The 13669-nt window shown below is 40.5% G+C and overlaps 1 protein-coding gene across 1 annotated transcript; it reads right to left on the bottom strand.

Annotated features, from left to right (window-relative positions):
• Nucleotides 1-8226: 8226 nt before the first annotated feature.
• Nucleotides 8227-12686, bottom strand: LOC135537477 (uncharacterized; the record flags this gene model as incomplete). The annotated part of the gene is made up of 3 exons (XM_064963623.1): nucleotides 8227-8585; nucleotides 8728-9096; nucleotides 12633-12686. Coding segments are annotated over 3 exons (782 nt in total), but the record flags the coding sequence as incomplete, so codon positions are not given.
• Between the last annotated feature and the right edge of the window lie 983 nt (nucleotides 12687-13669).

Below are 13669 nucleotides of genomic sequence, written 5' to 3' on the forward strand. Positions count from 1 at the left end.
CATATAATAAGGTTAGAGGTATCAAACAATTCTAATCAAGTACAGTTATCTGGATGTCATTTACGAAATATGACAGTTTCTATTACCTGGCTATTTTGTGGCTGCAGTTGAGCCTTGATACCTGAGTAAGGAAAGAGTCATTTGGGTCAGTACACAAACAGTTATTCAAACATACATTTTACGTTGTGTGTTACTGTAAAGAAATTTGGTCAGAGAGAAATACCCTAAGCATGTGTGTGTGTGGTTTGCTTTCAATTGATATAATCTGAGATATACACTTTTTAGAAAATGTTTATGGTCCTCCATCGTACCTGTGTTATGTGTTTTTGTGTCTCGTCTGATCTTGAGGACCAGGATGAGGATGACTATCAGTAGAACAGCAGTCACAACACCCAGGATCACAACCAGGGAAGGGAGGTACGTCGTTCCATCATCATCCTCTCCTACTAAACTGATAGTTCCATCACAGTGTTTTGGTTTTGCTTCGGCAGTGCCTTCAGAAAGTCAGAGTGAAAGTATGTTTTAGAAATGTTTACAAATTAATAAAAAATTAAAAGCTGAAATGTCTTGGGTCAATAAGTATTCAACCACTTTGTTAGAGCAAGCCTAAATAAGTTCAGATAAATGTGATTAATAACAAGTCACAAAATAAGTTGCATGGACTCACTCTGTGTGCAATATTAGTGTTTATTAACATGAGTTCTGAATGACTACCTCATCTCTCTACCCTACACATACAGTTATCTGCAAGGTCCCTCAGCAGAGAAGTGAATTTCAAACACAGATTTAACCACAAATACCAGGGAGGTTTTCCAATGCCTCACAAAGAAGGGTACCTATTGGTAGATGGGTAAAAAAAAGAAGACATTGAAAATCCATTTGAGCATGGTAAAGTTATTAATTATACTTTGGATGGTGTATCAATACACCCAGTCACTACAAAGATACAGTCGTCCTTCCTAACTCAGTTGCCGGTGAGGAAGGAAACCACTCAGGGATTTCACAATGAGTTACAGAGTTTAATGGCCGTGATAGGAGAAAACTGAGGATGGATCAAAAACATTGTAGTTACTCCACAATACTAACCTAAATGACAGAGGGAAAGAAAGTCTGAACAAAATAAAAAATATATTATTGTTTGCAATAAGGCACTAAAGTAAAACTGCTAAAAATGTGTCGAAGAAATTATCTTCATGTCCTGAGTAGAAAGCATTATGTTTGGGGCAAATCCAACACAACACATCTCTAAGTATCACTCTTCATATTTTCAAGCATGGTGGTGGCTGCATCATGTCTTGTCATCGAGAAGGACTACATTTTTTAAAGACAAAAATATACATAATAACACTAAGCACAGGAAAAATCCTTGAGGAAAACCTGGTTCAGTCTACTTTACAACAGACAATGGGAGACAAATTCACCTTTCAGCATGATAATAACTTAAAACACATGGCCAAATATACACCGGAGTTGCTTACCAAGACGGCATTGAATGTTCCTGAGTGGCTGAGTTACAGTTTTGACTTAAAGTCAAAACTTAAACTTAACTTAAATTTACAGGGGTGGCAGGTAGACTAGTGGTTAGACCTTTGGATTAGTAACCGAAAGGTTGCAAGATCTAATCCCTGAGCTGACAAGGTAAATATCTGTTGTTCTGCCTCTGAGCAAGGCAGTTAACCCACTGTTCCTAGGGCCGTCATTGAAAATAAGAATGTGTTCTTAATTGACTTGCCTAGTTAAATAAATATATTTCTGCATTTCATTTTCAATAAATTTACTAACATGTCTAAAAACATGTTTTCACTTTGTCATTATGGGTATTTTGTGTCAATCTATTTAATCAGTTTTGAATTCAGGCTGTAACTCAACAAAATGTGGAATAAGTCTAGGGGTGTGAATACTTTCTGAAGGCACTGTACATGAGAAAGACAGGGAATTAGTAATTAGTAAGAAAAAATATGTATTTTTTGCAAAAAATTATAATGATGAAAAATATGTCCAGCAATGGTTTGCCTTTGTTTCATGATAACTCCTGATTTGGTTGATAGGCATTTTATCTTTGTCATTATAGGGTATTGTGTGTAGATAGGTGAGATAATTATTTTTTAATCCATTTTGAATTCAGGCTGTAACACAACAAAATGTGGAATAAGTCAAGGGGTATGAATAGTTTCTAAAGGTGCTGTACATGAGAAAGAAAGAGAAACTCACTTTTTGTCGATGACTCACCTCCATTGTGCCCTATAACATCGAGATTAGTCCAAATAAACAATTCATTTTTCTCAATTTTTATACTAAAAAATATGTCCAACAAAGGTTTGCCTTTGTTTTATGACAATTCCTGATTAGGTTGTTATTCATTTTCAAATGTATCAAACGGCAGATAAATAATTGAAAACGTACCTTGAATTTTTTAGAACTGTTGCGTTGACAAAGAACATGTGGCTATGTGGATACAATCCACAGAAATACAGGCCACAGTCAGCTATTTCACATTTATGATTGTGAGAAAGACAGTGGTGTTGTTGAACATTTCCCAAATGGCTCCTTTGAAAACCATTGTGGAGATCAGGTGTTGAGTTAAAGCTGTACATAGACGAGATACACACAGGCTCTGATCCGTTAAGTTGCTTGAACCATGCTGTGTGTCCCACAGCCGCTTGTAAGATTGGAGCACTGCAAGGTGATGGTATCCCCAGTACGGACCATCATAGTCTGACACTGAGAAACCAACACAGAGACCAAACCTGAAACACAGAGAACAAAGTGAATTACTATATTAGTTGAAATCAATGCTAGAAATCAGGAAAAAGTGCTGCACTGAACATTCGGGTTTTCCTTGACGGATGCACTAATCTACTCTCATACTGTCTCTACAGTATGTTAGATTTAACAGTAGCTTACTTACTCAATCCAGGCGGCAGAGCTGTAGGAAGGTTTTGGCTATTCTGTGTGTAGATCTATTCTGCTCTGTCTGGTTGTGAATCAGAGAGCACTATTCACTCTGAGATCACAGTGAGATCAAAGGTGATTTCATTGGTAGTGGGCATGGTAGTTGGTATTGGACCACAATGTCTATTTACAGAAAGCAAAATTGACACAGATGTTTTCTGTGGATTGTAAAAAAGAGTTTAGCATAGGTGTGTTGAATTAAAATGGAGATAAGTGTTTGGGTTCATATACAGTAGGTGTTTGGGTTTAGTGGGGATAATAGGTGACCATAAGACTTCCCTTATCAGGGTTAGTGCTCTTAAGGCTTTGTTTGTATTGTACCCTACAGATGGATTATACCAGTTCAAACTAACTATCCACTACCCAGCTAGCAATGAGGAATCTGCCCACAAGCGTCCTCTTCCGGGGACCAGAACTTATTGAATCCGCCTCTGGAATCTGGTGTCGGACTCGCGGCCCGGAATCAAAATGAATGACTGCCCAGAATCGGGCCAAGCTCACTAAATGAATTCAGGCGACCATGTCGGCATCTTATCAGAATCCCCCCAGAAGCATCCCGATGCAATTTTAAATAAATGTATACAAAATTACCCGATTTACTCATTTTAAAATATTACTATTATACATGTTTTACATACAAATGATACCCATCCACAATTTAAAAAAAAATTGTATGTATTTATTACACTTTTCGTGATGTCAAGTTGTTCTGTTCCATCGCTGTACCTGCCGTACAGCCTCAGATGAGGCGAAGGTCGAGAGCCGTGCGACCTCAGAAAAACAACTCCGCCAAGCCGCACTGCTTCATGACATGAATCCAGCCGCACTAATGTGTCAGAGGAAGCACTGTACACCTGGTGACCATGTCAGTGTGCATGTGCCTGGCCCGCCACAGGAGTCACTGCAGCGCGATGAGATAAGGATATCCCGGCTGGCCAAACCCTCCCCTAACCCGGACAACGCTGGGCCAATTGTGCGTCGCCTCATGAGTCTCCCAGTCGCGGCCAGCATGGGTATTGAACCAGCATCTGTAGCAACGCAGTTTGTACTGCAATGCAGTGTTTCAGACTGCTGTGCCACTCGGGAGGCCCTATCTACAAAGTATCAAAATTCTAAAAAACTATGATTTATGGTCCCAGTTCGTCCCTGTATTTGCACATGGTGTAAAGCATTCAGAGGTAAAGGGCTCAAGTTTGGCTAATTGATGTAGAAGAAAAATGTATAAATTCACAGTTTGTATAAGAGTTACAGTGAAGCCATGTCAGTAAGTTGAGCCAAGGTAGAAGACAATGTCAGTAATCTTTAGCATAAATAGCTACTTATACACATGAGAAATGGACTAGGCAGTCTACTGTAGATATGCACATACAGTACTTACAAGTGAAATGCAGAATCACCAGACAGATAATAATGGGGTCATCTTGCAGTCCATCCTTCATGGTTACTCTCGCCTGCCCTGAACCAAATGGACTGGTGCAGTACTGTGATCTGTAGGCTTCTTGCCTGACAGTTACAGAGAAAGACAGAAAGTCACCTATTCTCTCTGATTGGTGGGAGATTTATCAAATAACACCCGTCCTGGTAGGTGTGTGAACAGACACTGCACTTCTTACAAAGAGAGCATTTACTGTAAATCATATACATGTATATATATATATATACAGTCTATTTCTCATTTACAACTGCGACCTGGCCAAGATAAAGCAAAGCAGTTTGACACATACAACAACACAGAGTTACACATGGAATAAACAAACATACAGTCAATAATATGGTACAAAACAAGTCTATATACAATGTGAGCAAATGAGGTGAGATAAGGGAGGTAAAGGCAATAAAAAGGCCACGTTGGCGAAGTAAATACAATATAGCAATTAAAAACACTGGAATTGTAGATGTGCAGTTGGTGAATGTGCAAAGTAGAAATACTGGGTTGCAAGGGAGCAAAATAAATAAATACATTAGGGGATGAGATAATTATTTGGGCTATTTATAGATGGGCTATGTTTTATAGATGGGCTGTGTACAGGTGCAGTGATCTGTGAGCTGCTCTGACAGCTGGTGCTTAAAGCTAGTGAGGGAGATAAGTGTTTCCAGTTTCAGAGATTTGTGTTGTTTGTTCCAGTCATTGGCAGCAGAGAACTGGAAGGAGAGGCAGCCAAAGGAAGAATTGGTTTTGGGGGTGACCAGAGAGATATACCTGCTGGAGCGCGTGCTACAGGTGGATGCTGCTATGGTGACCAGCGAGCTGAGATAAGGGGGACTTTACCTAGCAGGGTCTTGTAGATGACCTGGAACCAGTGGGTTTGGCGGCGAGTATGAAGCGAGGGCCAGCCAACGAGAGCGTACAGGTCGCAGGGGTGGGTAGTATATGGGGCTTGGGTGACAAAACGGATGGCACTGTGATAGACTGCATCCAATTTGTTGAGTAGTGTGTTGGAGGCTATTTTGTAAATGACATCGCCGAAGTCAAGGATCGGTAGGATGGTCAGTTTTACGAGGGTATGTTTGGCAGCATGAGTGAAGGATATTTTGTTGCGAAATAGGAAGCCAATTCTAGATTTAAATTTGGATTGGAGATGTTTGATGTGAGACTGGAAGGAGAGTTTACAGTCTAACCAGACACCTAGGTACAGTATTTGTAGTTGTCCACATATTCTAAGTCAGAACCGTCCAGAGTAGTGATGCTGGGCGGGCGGGCAGGTGTAGGCAGCGATCGGTTGAAGAGCATGCATTTAGTTTTACTAGCAGTTGGAGGCTACGGAAGGAGAGTTGTATGGTATTGAAGCTCGTCTGGAGGGTAGTTAACACAGTGTTCAAAGAAGGGCCAGAAGTATACAGAATGGTGTCGTCTGCGTAGAGGTGGATCAGAGACTCACCAGCAGCAAGAGTGGCAATGTGTACAGTTGAAGTCGAAAGATTACATACACCTAAGCCAAATACATTTAAACTCAGTTATTCACAATTCCTGACATTTAATCCTGTCTTAGGTCAGTTAGGATCACCCATGTGCAGTTGAAAACCGTAGTCTGGCTTTTTTATGGCGGTTTTGGAGCAGAGACTTATTCCTTGCTGAGCAGCCTTTCTGGTTATTTCAATATGCGACTCATTTTACTGTGGATATAGATACTTTTGTACCTGTTTCCTCCAGCATCTTCACAAGGTCCTTTACTAATGTTCTTGGGTTGATTTGCACTTTTCGCACCAAAGTATGTTCATCTCTAGGAGACAGAACTCGTCTCCTTCCTGAGCGGTATGACGGCTGCGTGTTCCCATGGTGTTTATACTTGCGTACTATTGTTTGTAGAGATTAACATGGTATCTTCAGGTGTTTGAAAATTAATAATCTGTCTATAAACAATTGTTGGAAAATTTACTTGTGTCATGGACAAAGAATATGTCCTAACCGACTTGCCATAACTATGGTTTGTTAACAAGAAATTTGTGGAGTGGTTGAAAAGCAAGTTTTAATGACTCCAACCTAAGTGTATGTAAACTTCCGACTTCAACTGTATATCTATGAGGTATGTAGAGTCAAAGAGATTCTTGTGGTGTGCAAGCACAAGGTCTCTCTTGAGTTTTTTATTTTTATTTTTTACATTTCAACTAGACTAAACATAATAAAATAAAGGTTCAATAAAAAGGCACTTCATCTGTGATAAGAAATAGATGTGTCTTGGTGTTCCTCCATTTCTCATGGTGTGATGGAGCCTAACACATATTCAGCTAAACTGCTATTACTTTAATAATATTGTAAATTTGTAATTGTGGTGGCAGAGATGTTCTGTAGACAGAGAATAGAGACATACGGAGTGTAAAATTGGTTTATTATGTTATGTCTTAAAAAAAATCAAAATAATGACGGCTGACTATGACCTGTCCTCGTTGTGTGGTGCTGGCTGTTGTGCAACTTTCACTATGAGTAGATCTATTGCAAGAGGCCTAAATCATTTTCCATAACATGTGGTACTGCGAGACATCACATCAGTAAGTAAACTTTGTCCTACACATTTGTGTTGAGAGGCTTTTGCTGCACTAAGGGTCTGTTTCACACCCACTAAGCAGTGTGAACTGTAAGGGGCCCTAAGGGACAAAGTGGAGAGTAGTGTGGGTGCAGGTCAGTCTTCCTGTGTTAAATGTCTATAAGAGGTTAGTTTCCATCAGTGGAAAGTTACTGCAACACTTCCATCCTTCACCACAAGGCTTTGTAAACAGACCATAATATCTGAGACAGTTAATAGCATCTGTCTGTAAAAAGCGCCATATCATCATAGTATGCAATGGGTTCGATTTATTCAAATTCAAACAGTTGGAAACACTTTATTTTCCTTTACACAAGTAACTGGTTTACTGTTGCTAAAATGGGCACAACAAATAAATACAAATAATAACAATCTGTAAAGGTGCCCTTGAGCAAGGCACTTAACCCTAATTGCTCCAATGGTGCGGTACAATGGTGACCCTGGCTGTGAACCCACTCCCTGCGGGTGTCTCAGGGGGAGTTGGGATTAGCAACAACAACACAAAACATTTTCATTACACACTAGTGTACCAAGACAAATATAAGCACCACCCCTAATTGTTATTATTATTATTATTAAAATAAAAAAATAGCAATGCATTCAATTATTTCAACATTGTATAACAAACAAGCTATGACCACTGTTTTATTCACATGTGACTGCTTATGCATTCAAATATAGTTAATGAAGCTAGAACTAGTTAATAAAGAGTTATCTAGTATAAAAGGATAATTGGTTCATTCATCCAGTTCTACTGTCTGATCCCAGCATACACCACTGTCTCCATGTGACCTCTCTGCAATGCTTCTAGAAAAATAGTGAAGTTGGTTAAAGACAGGTCACAATAGACTTCAAACAATATAAAATGATTCCTGCCTACCCCTACATCTGACCTGGTAACTGCAGGACCTCCTGTCTGTGAGACGAGTCCTAAAATCGAATGACAAAAAGGACAGGATACTTCTCGTTCTTCCACTACTGAAACAACAACAAATGGTCGCATCAATGAACATCAAGGATATAACTCACTCCACTGCACGCATGTTGTGCTGTTCATCTTGTGATGTGCAAAAACCAGACAATGATCATGCGAACGTGACACACAATACTACACCCAGGTGACACGCCAAGAGAAGAGGATCTGCTCTATTATCTGGTTGGAACTAACAAAGGAAGAAACCAGAATAGCAAGTAAATGTGTGGTTCTACACAGTAGACTATACAATAGATATAAAATGAAATAGAAGCCGAATCATATACCCTCAATGTCCAACTTGGTCCCGTTCCCAAAGAGTATCTCCCCACATGGGGCCACAGCACAGTAGTAAGTCCCAGCATCAGAGAGGCTGAGGTTCCTCTTGGGGAGGTTGTAGACACATCTCTGTGTAGGAGACCCAGCCTCAGGGCTCTTCCCACACTGATCACTCTTGTCTCCATGGGTGTAAATGATTCCTGGATGGGATTCTCCTGAGCCATGTCTGAACCAATAGACACTGTGTTCTCCTACACAGGTCTCAGTGTGTATTGTACAGTTCAGAGTCACAGAGTCTCCTGGCTGGACTGACTCAGACACAGGCTGCTGGAGCACAGATATGCTGTTAGACTCTGAATCTGAAGAAGGTAACTAATGTAAGACCAAGTGGGTGAAAAACAAGCCATGTATTCATCGCTAGCATTTGATGAAGTAGTTGCAGAAACATACCAATATACAGTGCCATACATTTTGAAATTGAAGATGCAAATGTTTAGTTACTTTTGACAATTAAAACAGTTCCCTCTCCATATGTGAGCTCATAGATGACTGTAGTGGAACAAAAGTATGTAGCTGAGTCCCCTGGCCCTGTGTTGGATATGGTCAAGTTACAGCTGTAGTCTCCTCTCCTCACACCCAAACGTTTGGTCTCAGTAAAGTCCTTGATAAAGTTGTTGGAATAATAATTATCTTGGCCAACATAAAGAGATGATGTCATGAGTAGGGGTTCCTGTCCAAAACTCTGCTTGAACCAATGAAATCTGGTCACCGACACATTAGGACAAAGGTAAGTGAGAGTCACAGTGCCTCCCAGCTCAGTAACCATCACAGGGATTGGTTGGATTACGGTTGGTTTGGTGAAAGCACAAACTGTCAAAGCAAACAAACAAAATGGAACAAAGTCACAGGCATTTCTACCCATTACAGACAGCATCCACTTCGCTTATTATATTCAAACTACATACTACAAATTATTAAATAAGGAACTAAATTAAAATGTCTTACTCTTACCCAAGTTGATTTAAAATATAAATACTTCTCTATTCATCATTGTAGCATTACTCCCTTCTGCACTGTATAGTGTGTGGGTCTGACAGTGGGGCACCTTATATATGATGGCACTTTATATGTACCCATCATACAGTAGGAGGAACACTGAAACTAGAGATTTTATTGGCTGACGACAATCTTAGAAGTGTGTCCTCTGGCTTACCATAGTGTGAGCTTCAGGGGAATGACTTTCCAAGAAGACATTATCAAGCGATTCAGAGTTACTAGATCAAGGCTATCAAATATTTGCCTGATACGGCTGTTTCTTTTTTGAGAAAAATTAAACATTTTCTGAAATGAAATTGATGTTTGGACAAGAAACAGTGAAATATCTCTAGTGCTGCTGATACTACCGACCCTAACCCAGCCCAGCCCAGCCCAGCCCAAGGGTTAAAGTGATCCATAATGTAAATTTACCCACCACTGCATAGAAGCTGCATTTCTGGCTATTGGTTTTCATCATAAGCCTCCAACATTAAATACTAATACTATTTGTAACCGCAATTGAATAATATATGGTACTGTTTTCTATATTGTAGAATAATAGTGAAGACATCAACAGTTTGAAACACATATGGAATCATGTAGTAACCCAAAAAGTATTAAACAAATACAATTATATTTTAGATTTTAGATTCTTCAAAGTAGCCAACATTTGCCATTATGACAGCTTTTCACACTCTTGACATTCTCTCAACCAGCATCAGCTGGAATGCTTTTCCAATCGTCTTGAGTTCCCACATATGCTGAGCACGTGTTGGCAGCTTTTCCTTCACTCAATTGGGTTGAGGATGGGTGATTGTGGAGGCCAGGTCATCTGATGCAGCACTCCATCAATCTCTTTATTGGTCAAATAGCCCTTGCACAGCCTGGAGGTGTGTTGGGTTATTGTCCTGTTGAAAAAACAATGATAGTCCCACTAAGCGCAAACCAGATGGGATTGTGTATCGCTACAGAATGCTGTCGTTGCCATGCTGGTTACGTGTGCCTTGAATTCTAAATAAATGACTGGCAGTGTCACCAGCAAAGCACCCCCACACCATCACACCTCCTCCTCCAAGCTTCATCTACTCTGCGTCTCATAAAGACACAGCGGTTGGAACCAAAAATCGCAAATTCTGACTAATCATGACTTAAAGACAGATTTCCACCAGTCTAATGTCCATTGCTCGTGTTTCTTGACCCATTAAGTCTCTTCTTCTTATTGGTGTCTTTGCAGTAATTAGACTATGTAGGCCTGATTCACACAGTCTCCTCTGAACAGCTGATATTGAGACGTGTCTGTTTTTCACGCTCTGACCATAGAGAGCCCTTAGTTCTCTATGGTGTAGTAGGTCAGGGCGTGACTAGGGGGTGATCTAGTATAGATATTTCTATGTTGGTGCTAATGTGGTTCCGAATTAGAGGCAGCTGTTTATCGTTGCCTCTGATTGGGGATCATATTTAGGTAGGCTTTTTCCCCACCTGCATTTGTGGGATATTGTTTTGTGTTTGTGCACTACTTAGTTACTTTTAGTTGTTTGTTTATTAGATTTATTGTTTTTTTCTTTAAGTTTCACTTTGCAATAAATATGTGGAACTCAATATCTGCTGCGCCTTGGTCCCGTTCTTATGACAACCGTGACATTGTTACTTGAACTCTGTGAAGCATTTCTTTGAGTTGCAATCCGGGGTTGAAGTTAATTGCCAATTTAGGAGTCATCATGTCAGCTAGTGCTGAGGCATGGTCCTAGGGCTCAGGTCCTCAGAGAGAGAGAAGAGAGAATTAGAGAGAGCACACTTAAATTCACACAGGACACCGAATAGGACAGGAGAAGTACTCCAGATATAACAAACTGACCCTAGCCCCCCGACACAAACTACTGCAGCATAAATACTGGAGGCTGAGACAGATTATAACTGGTAGTGTATGTTTTGTTGGCTTAATGTTAACTCGAGACCCAAATTAGAAATTGAATGTCCCACTGTGACAAATCAACTTCCAATGACTCAAAGTAAGAATAAATAATGTGTGATTATAGATGTATTCTCAGAAACCATAGTTTAAGAAACCCTGCACATTTTAGGGTTTGGAAAATGCTTCAGCTTGTTTGTTGCTAGTATTCTTGACATGCTTGGCACATCTACCTGAGCGGCAGGGGTCTGGTGTTTACCGTTCAGATGAAGAGAGGTGTGTAAAGAGTCCCACACCCTCAAATCAACCAGGCATTTACTCTTACACACAACTATTTTGCACATTCTATCTGTCGGCAGGTGGACAGGAAATATGGCGAGACATACTGAGAGACAGAGAGAGAGAGCGAGAGAGCATAAGGGACATTTCATCCCCCAGTGTTTCATTTCATCCCCCAGAGACCCAGTGATGTTCACCTCAGCAGGTCTCATTCTACACTGAGCTGCTCCTTCCTGTCACTCACACCACAGGAAGTGATGTGTACCCTCACTGGCCCCTCCTCTACCTCAGACCCCAATCATACTCTCCTTATAAGGTGCTTCACGGAATAGGGGATTGGATCAATGCAAAGCCAAGACAGGAAATACTAAGGGAAGAATAACATCAAGGCAATTTTGCTTTAGCTCTTTATTTGTCTTTAGAAGTGATCAGTATAATACAGTTGTTTACTGTTGGGTGCTTTGACCCTCAGGGTCACCCTATAAAAAAATTACCAAATCTCTAACACACAACAGAAATCTAAATTAAGAGAGGTCAAAAGAGGCAACCACTCTGTGACCATTAAACAGTTGTGTTTTGACTTCTAACTCCTCCTCTCTAACCACACCCTGAACCACAGAGCTGTGTGACCTAACTGAGTTGGAGAGGGCTACAGTGGCCTTGAGGTACAACTCACAACCACTGCAGAGATATTTACTGATTTGCATATCAATATTTAATTTAACTACACATACAATATAGAAGGATTTAAACTTAAATTCAGAGACATGGCATATCAATGTATTCAAAGATATGGCCAACCAAACTTCCATCCTCCTCCACTTTATCATCTTGTAGCAGCATACACTATGTGGGGGTCCAGCTCCTTCTCTCTTCTCCTCTCCATCTTCCTCTTCTTAGAGGTGAAATTCAGAGTGGCATAATTCAAACACCGTGACATAACCAACATATGCTACTTTCAAGATTTCTGAACTGCTTATATTTCAGTATTTAATCATACAGTATTTACCTGATCATTGTGTTATTGTCTTTGAGAATCAGGTCCTGAATATGATATAAAAGAGAGACGAGACAACGGATTCATGTGTCATTCCATTCTAGTGTACACACTGACTCATGGGGAAAACATCCTCAATAAAGGTGCAGTTCACAGGTCCAATATAATCATGAAGTGGAATCCTACCTGGTTTCTGTGTTTTTGTGCCTCGTCTGATCTTGAGGACCAGGATGAGGATGACTATCAGTAGAACAGAAGTCACAACACCCAGGATCACAACCAGGGAGGGAGGTATGTTGTTCCATCATCATCCTCTCCTACTAGACTGATAGTTCCATTACAATGTCCTATTAGATGACATTTTATTCAATCACTTGGTGGTCCTTTTAATCACAGACGTGAGACATTTTGCGTTTTTGTTCCTTAATTATCATTTTACATCTACTTGACAAACATTGAGAAACTCACTCTTTAGATGACTCTAGTATTTCCTCACCTCCACTGTGCCCTATAACATTGTGAATAGTAAGAATAAATAAGTATTTTTTCTCAAAATTATGACGGTAAAAAAAAATGTTTATCAATCATTTGCTTTTGTTTCACGATAACTCCTGATTCCATTGATAACATTTTCAAATCTATCTATCTATCGTCTTATGTGGCAGGGCTTGCAAACTATTACAGACTACAAAGGGAAGCCCAGCCGCGAGCTGCCCAGTGACACGAGCCTACCAGACGAGCTTAATCACTTCTATGCTCGCTTCGAAGGCAAGCATCACTGAGGCATGCATGAGAGCATCAGCTGTTCCGGACGACTGTGTGATCACGCTCTCCGTAGCCGACGTGAGTAAGACCTTTAAACAGGTCAATGTACACAAGGCTGTGTGGACAGACAGATTACCAGGACGTGTGCTCCGGGCATGTGCTGACCAACTGGCAGGTGTCTTCATTGACATTTTCAACATGTCCCTGATTGCGTCTGTAATGCCAACATGTTTCAAGCATACCACCATTGTCCCTGTGCCCAAGAACACAAAGGCAACCTGCCTAAATGACTACAAACCCGTAGCACTCACATCCATAGCCATCAAGTGCTTTGAAAGGTTGGTAATGGCTCACATCAACATCATTATCCCAGAAACCCTAGACCCACTCCAATTTGCACACCGCCCAAACAGATCCACTGATGACGCAATCTCTATTGCATTCCACACTGCCCTTTC

The sequence above is a fragment of the Oncorhynchus masou genome, unplaced genomic scaffold, assembly GCF_036934945.1.
Source record: "Oncorhynchus masou masou isolate Uvic2021 unplaced genomic scaffold, UVic_Omas_1.1 unplaced_scaffold_7900, whole genome shotgun sequence".
NCBI classification, from domain to species: Eukaryota; Metazoa; Chordata; class Actinopteri; order Salmoniformes; family Salmonidae; genus Oncorhynchus; species Oncorhynchus masou.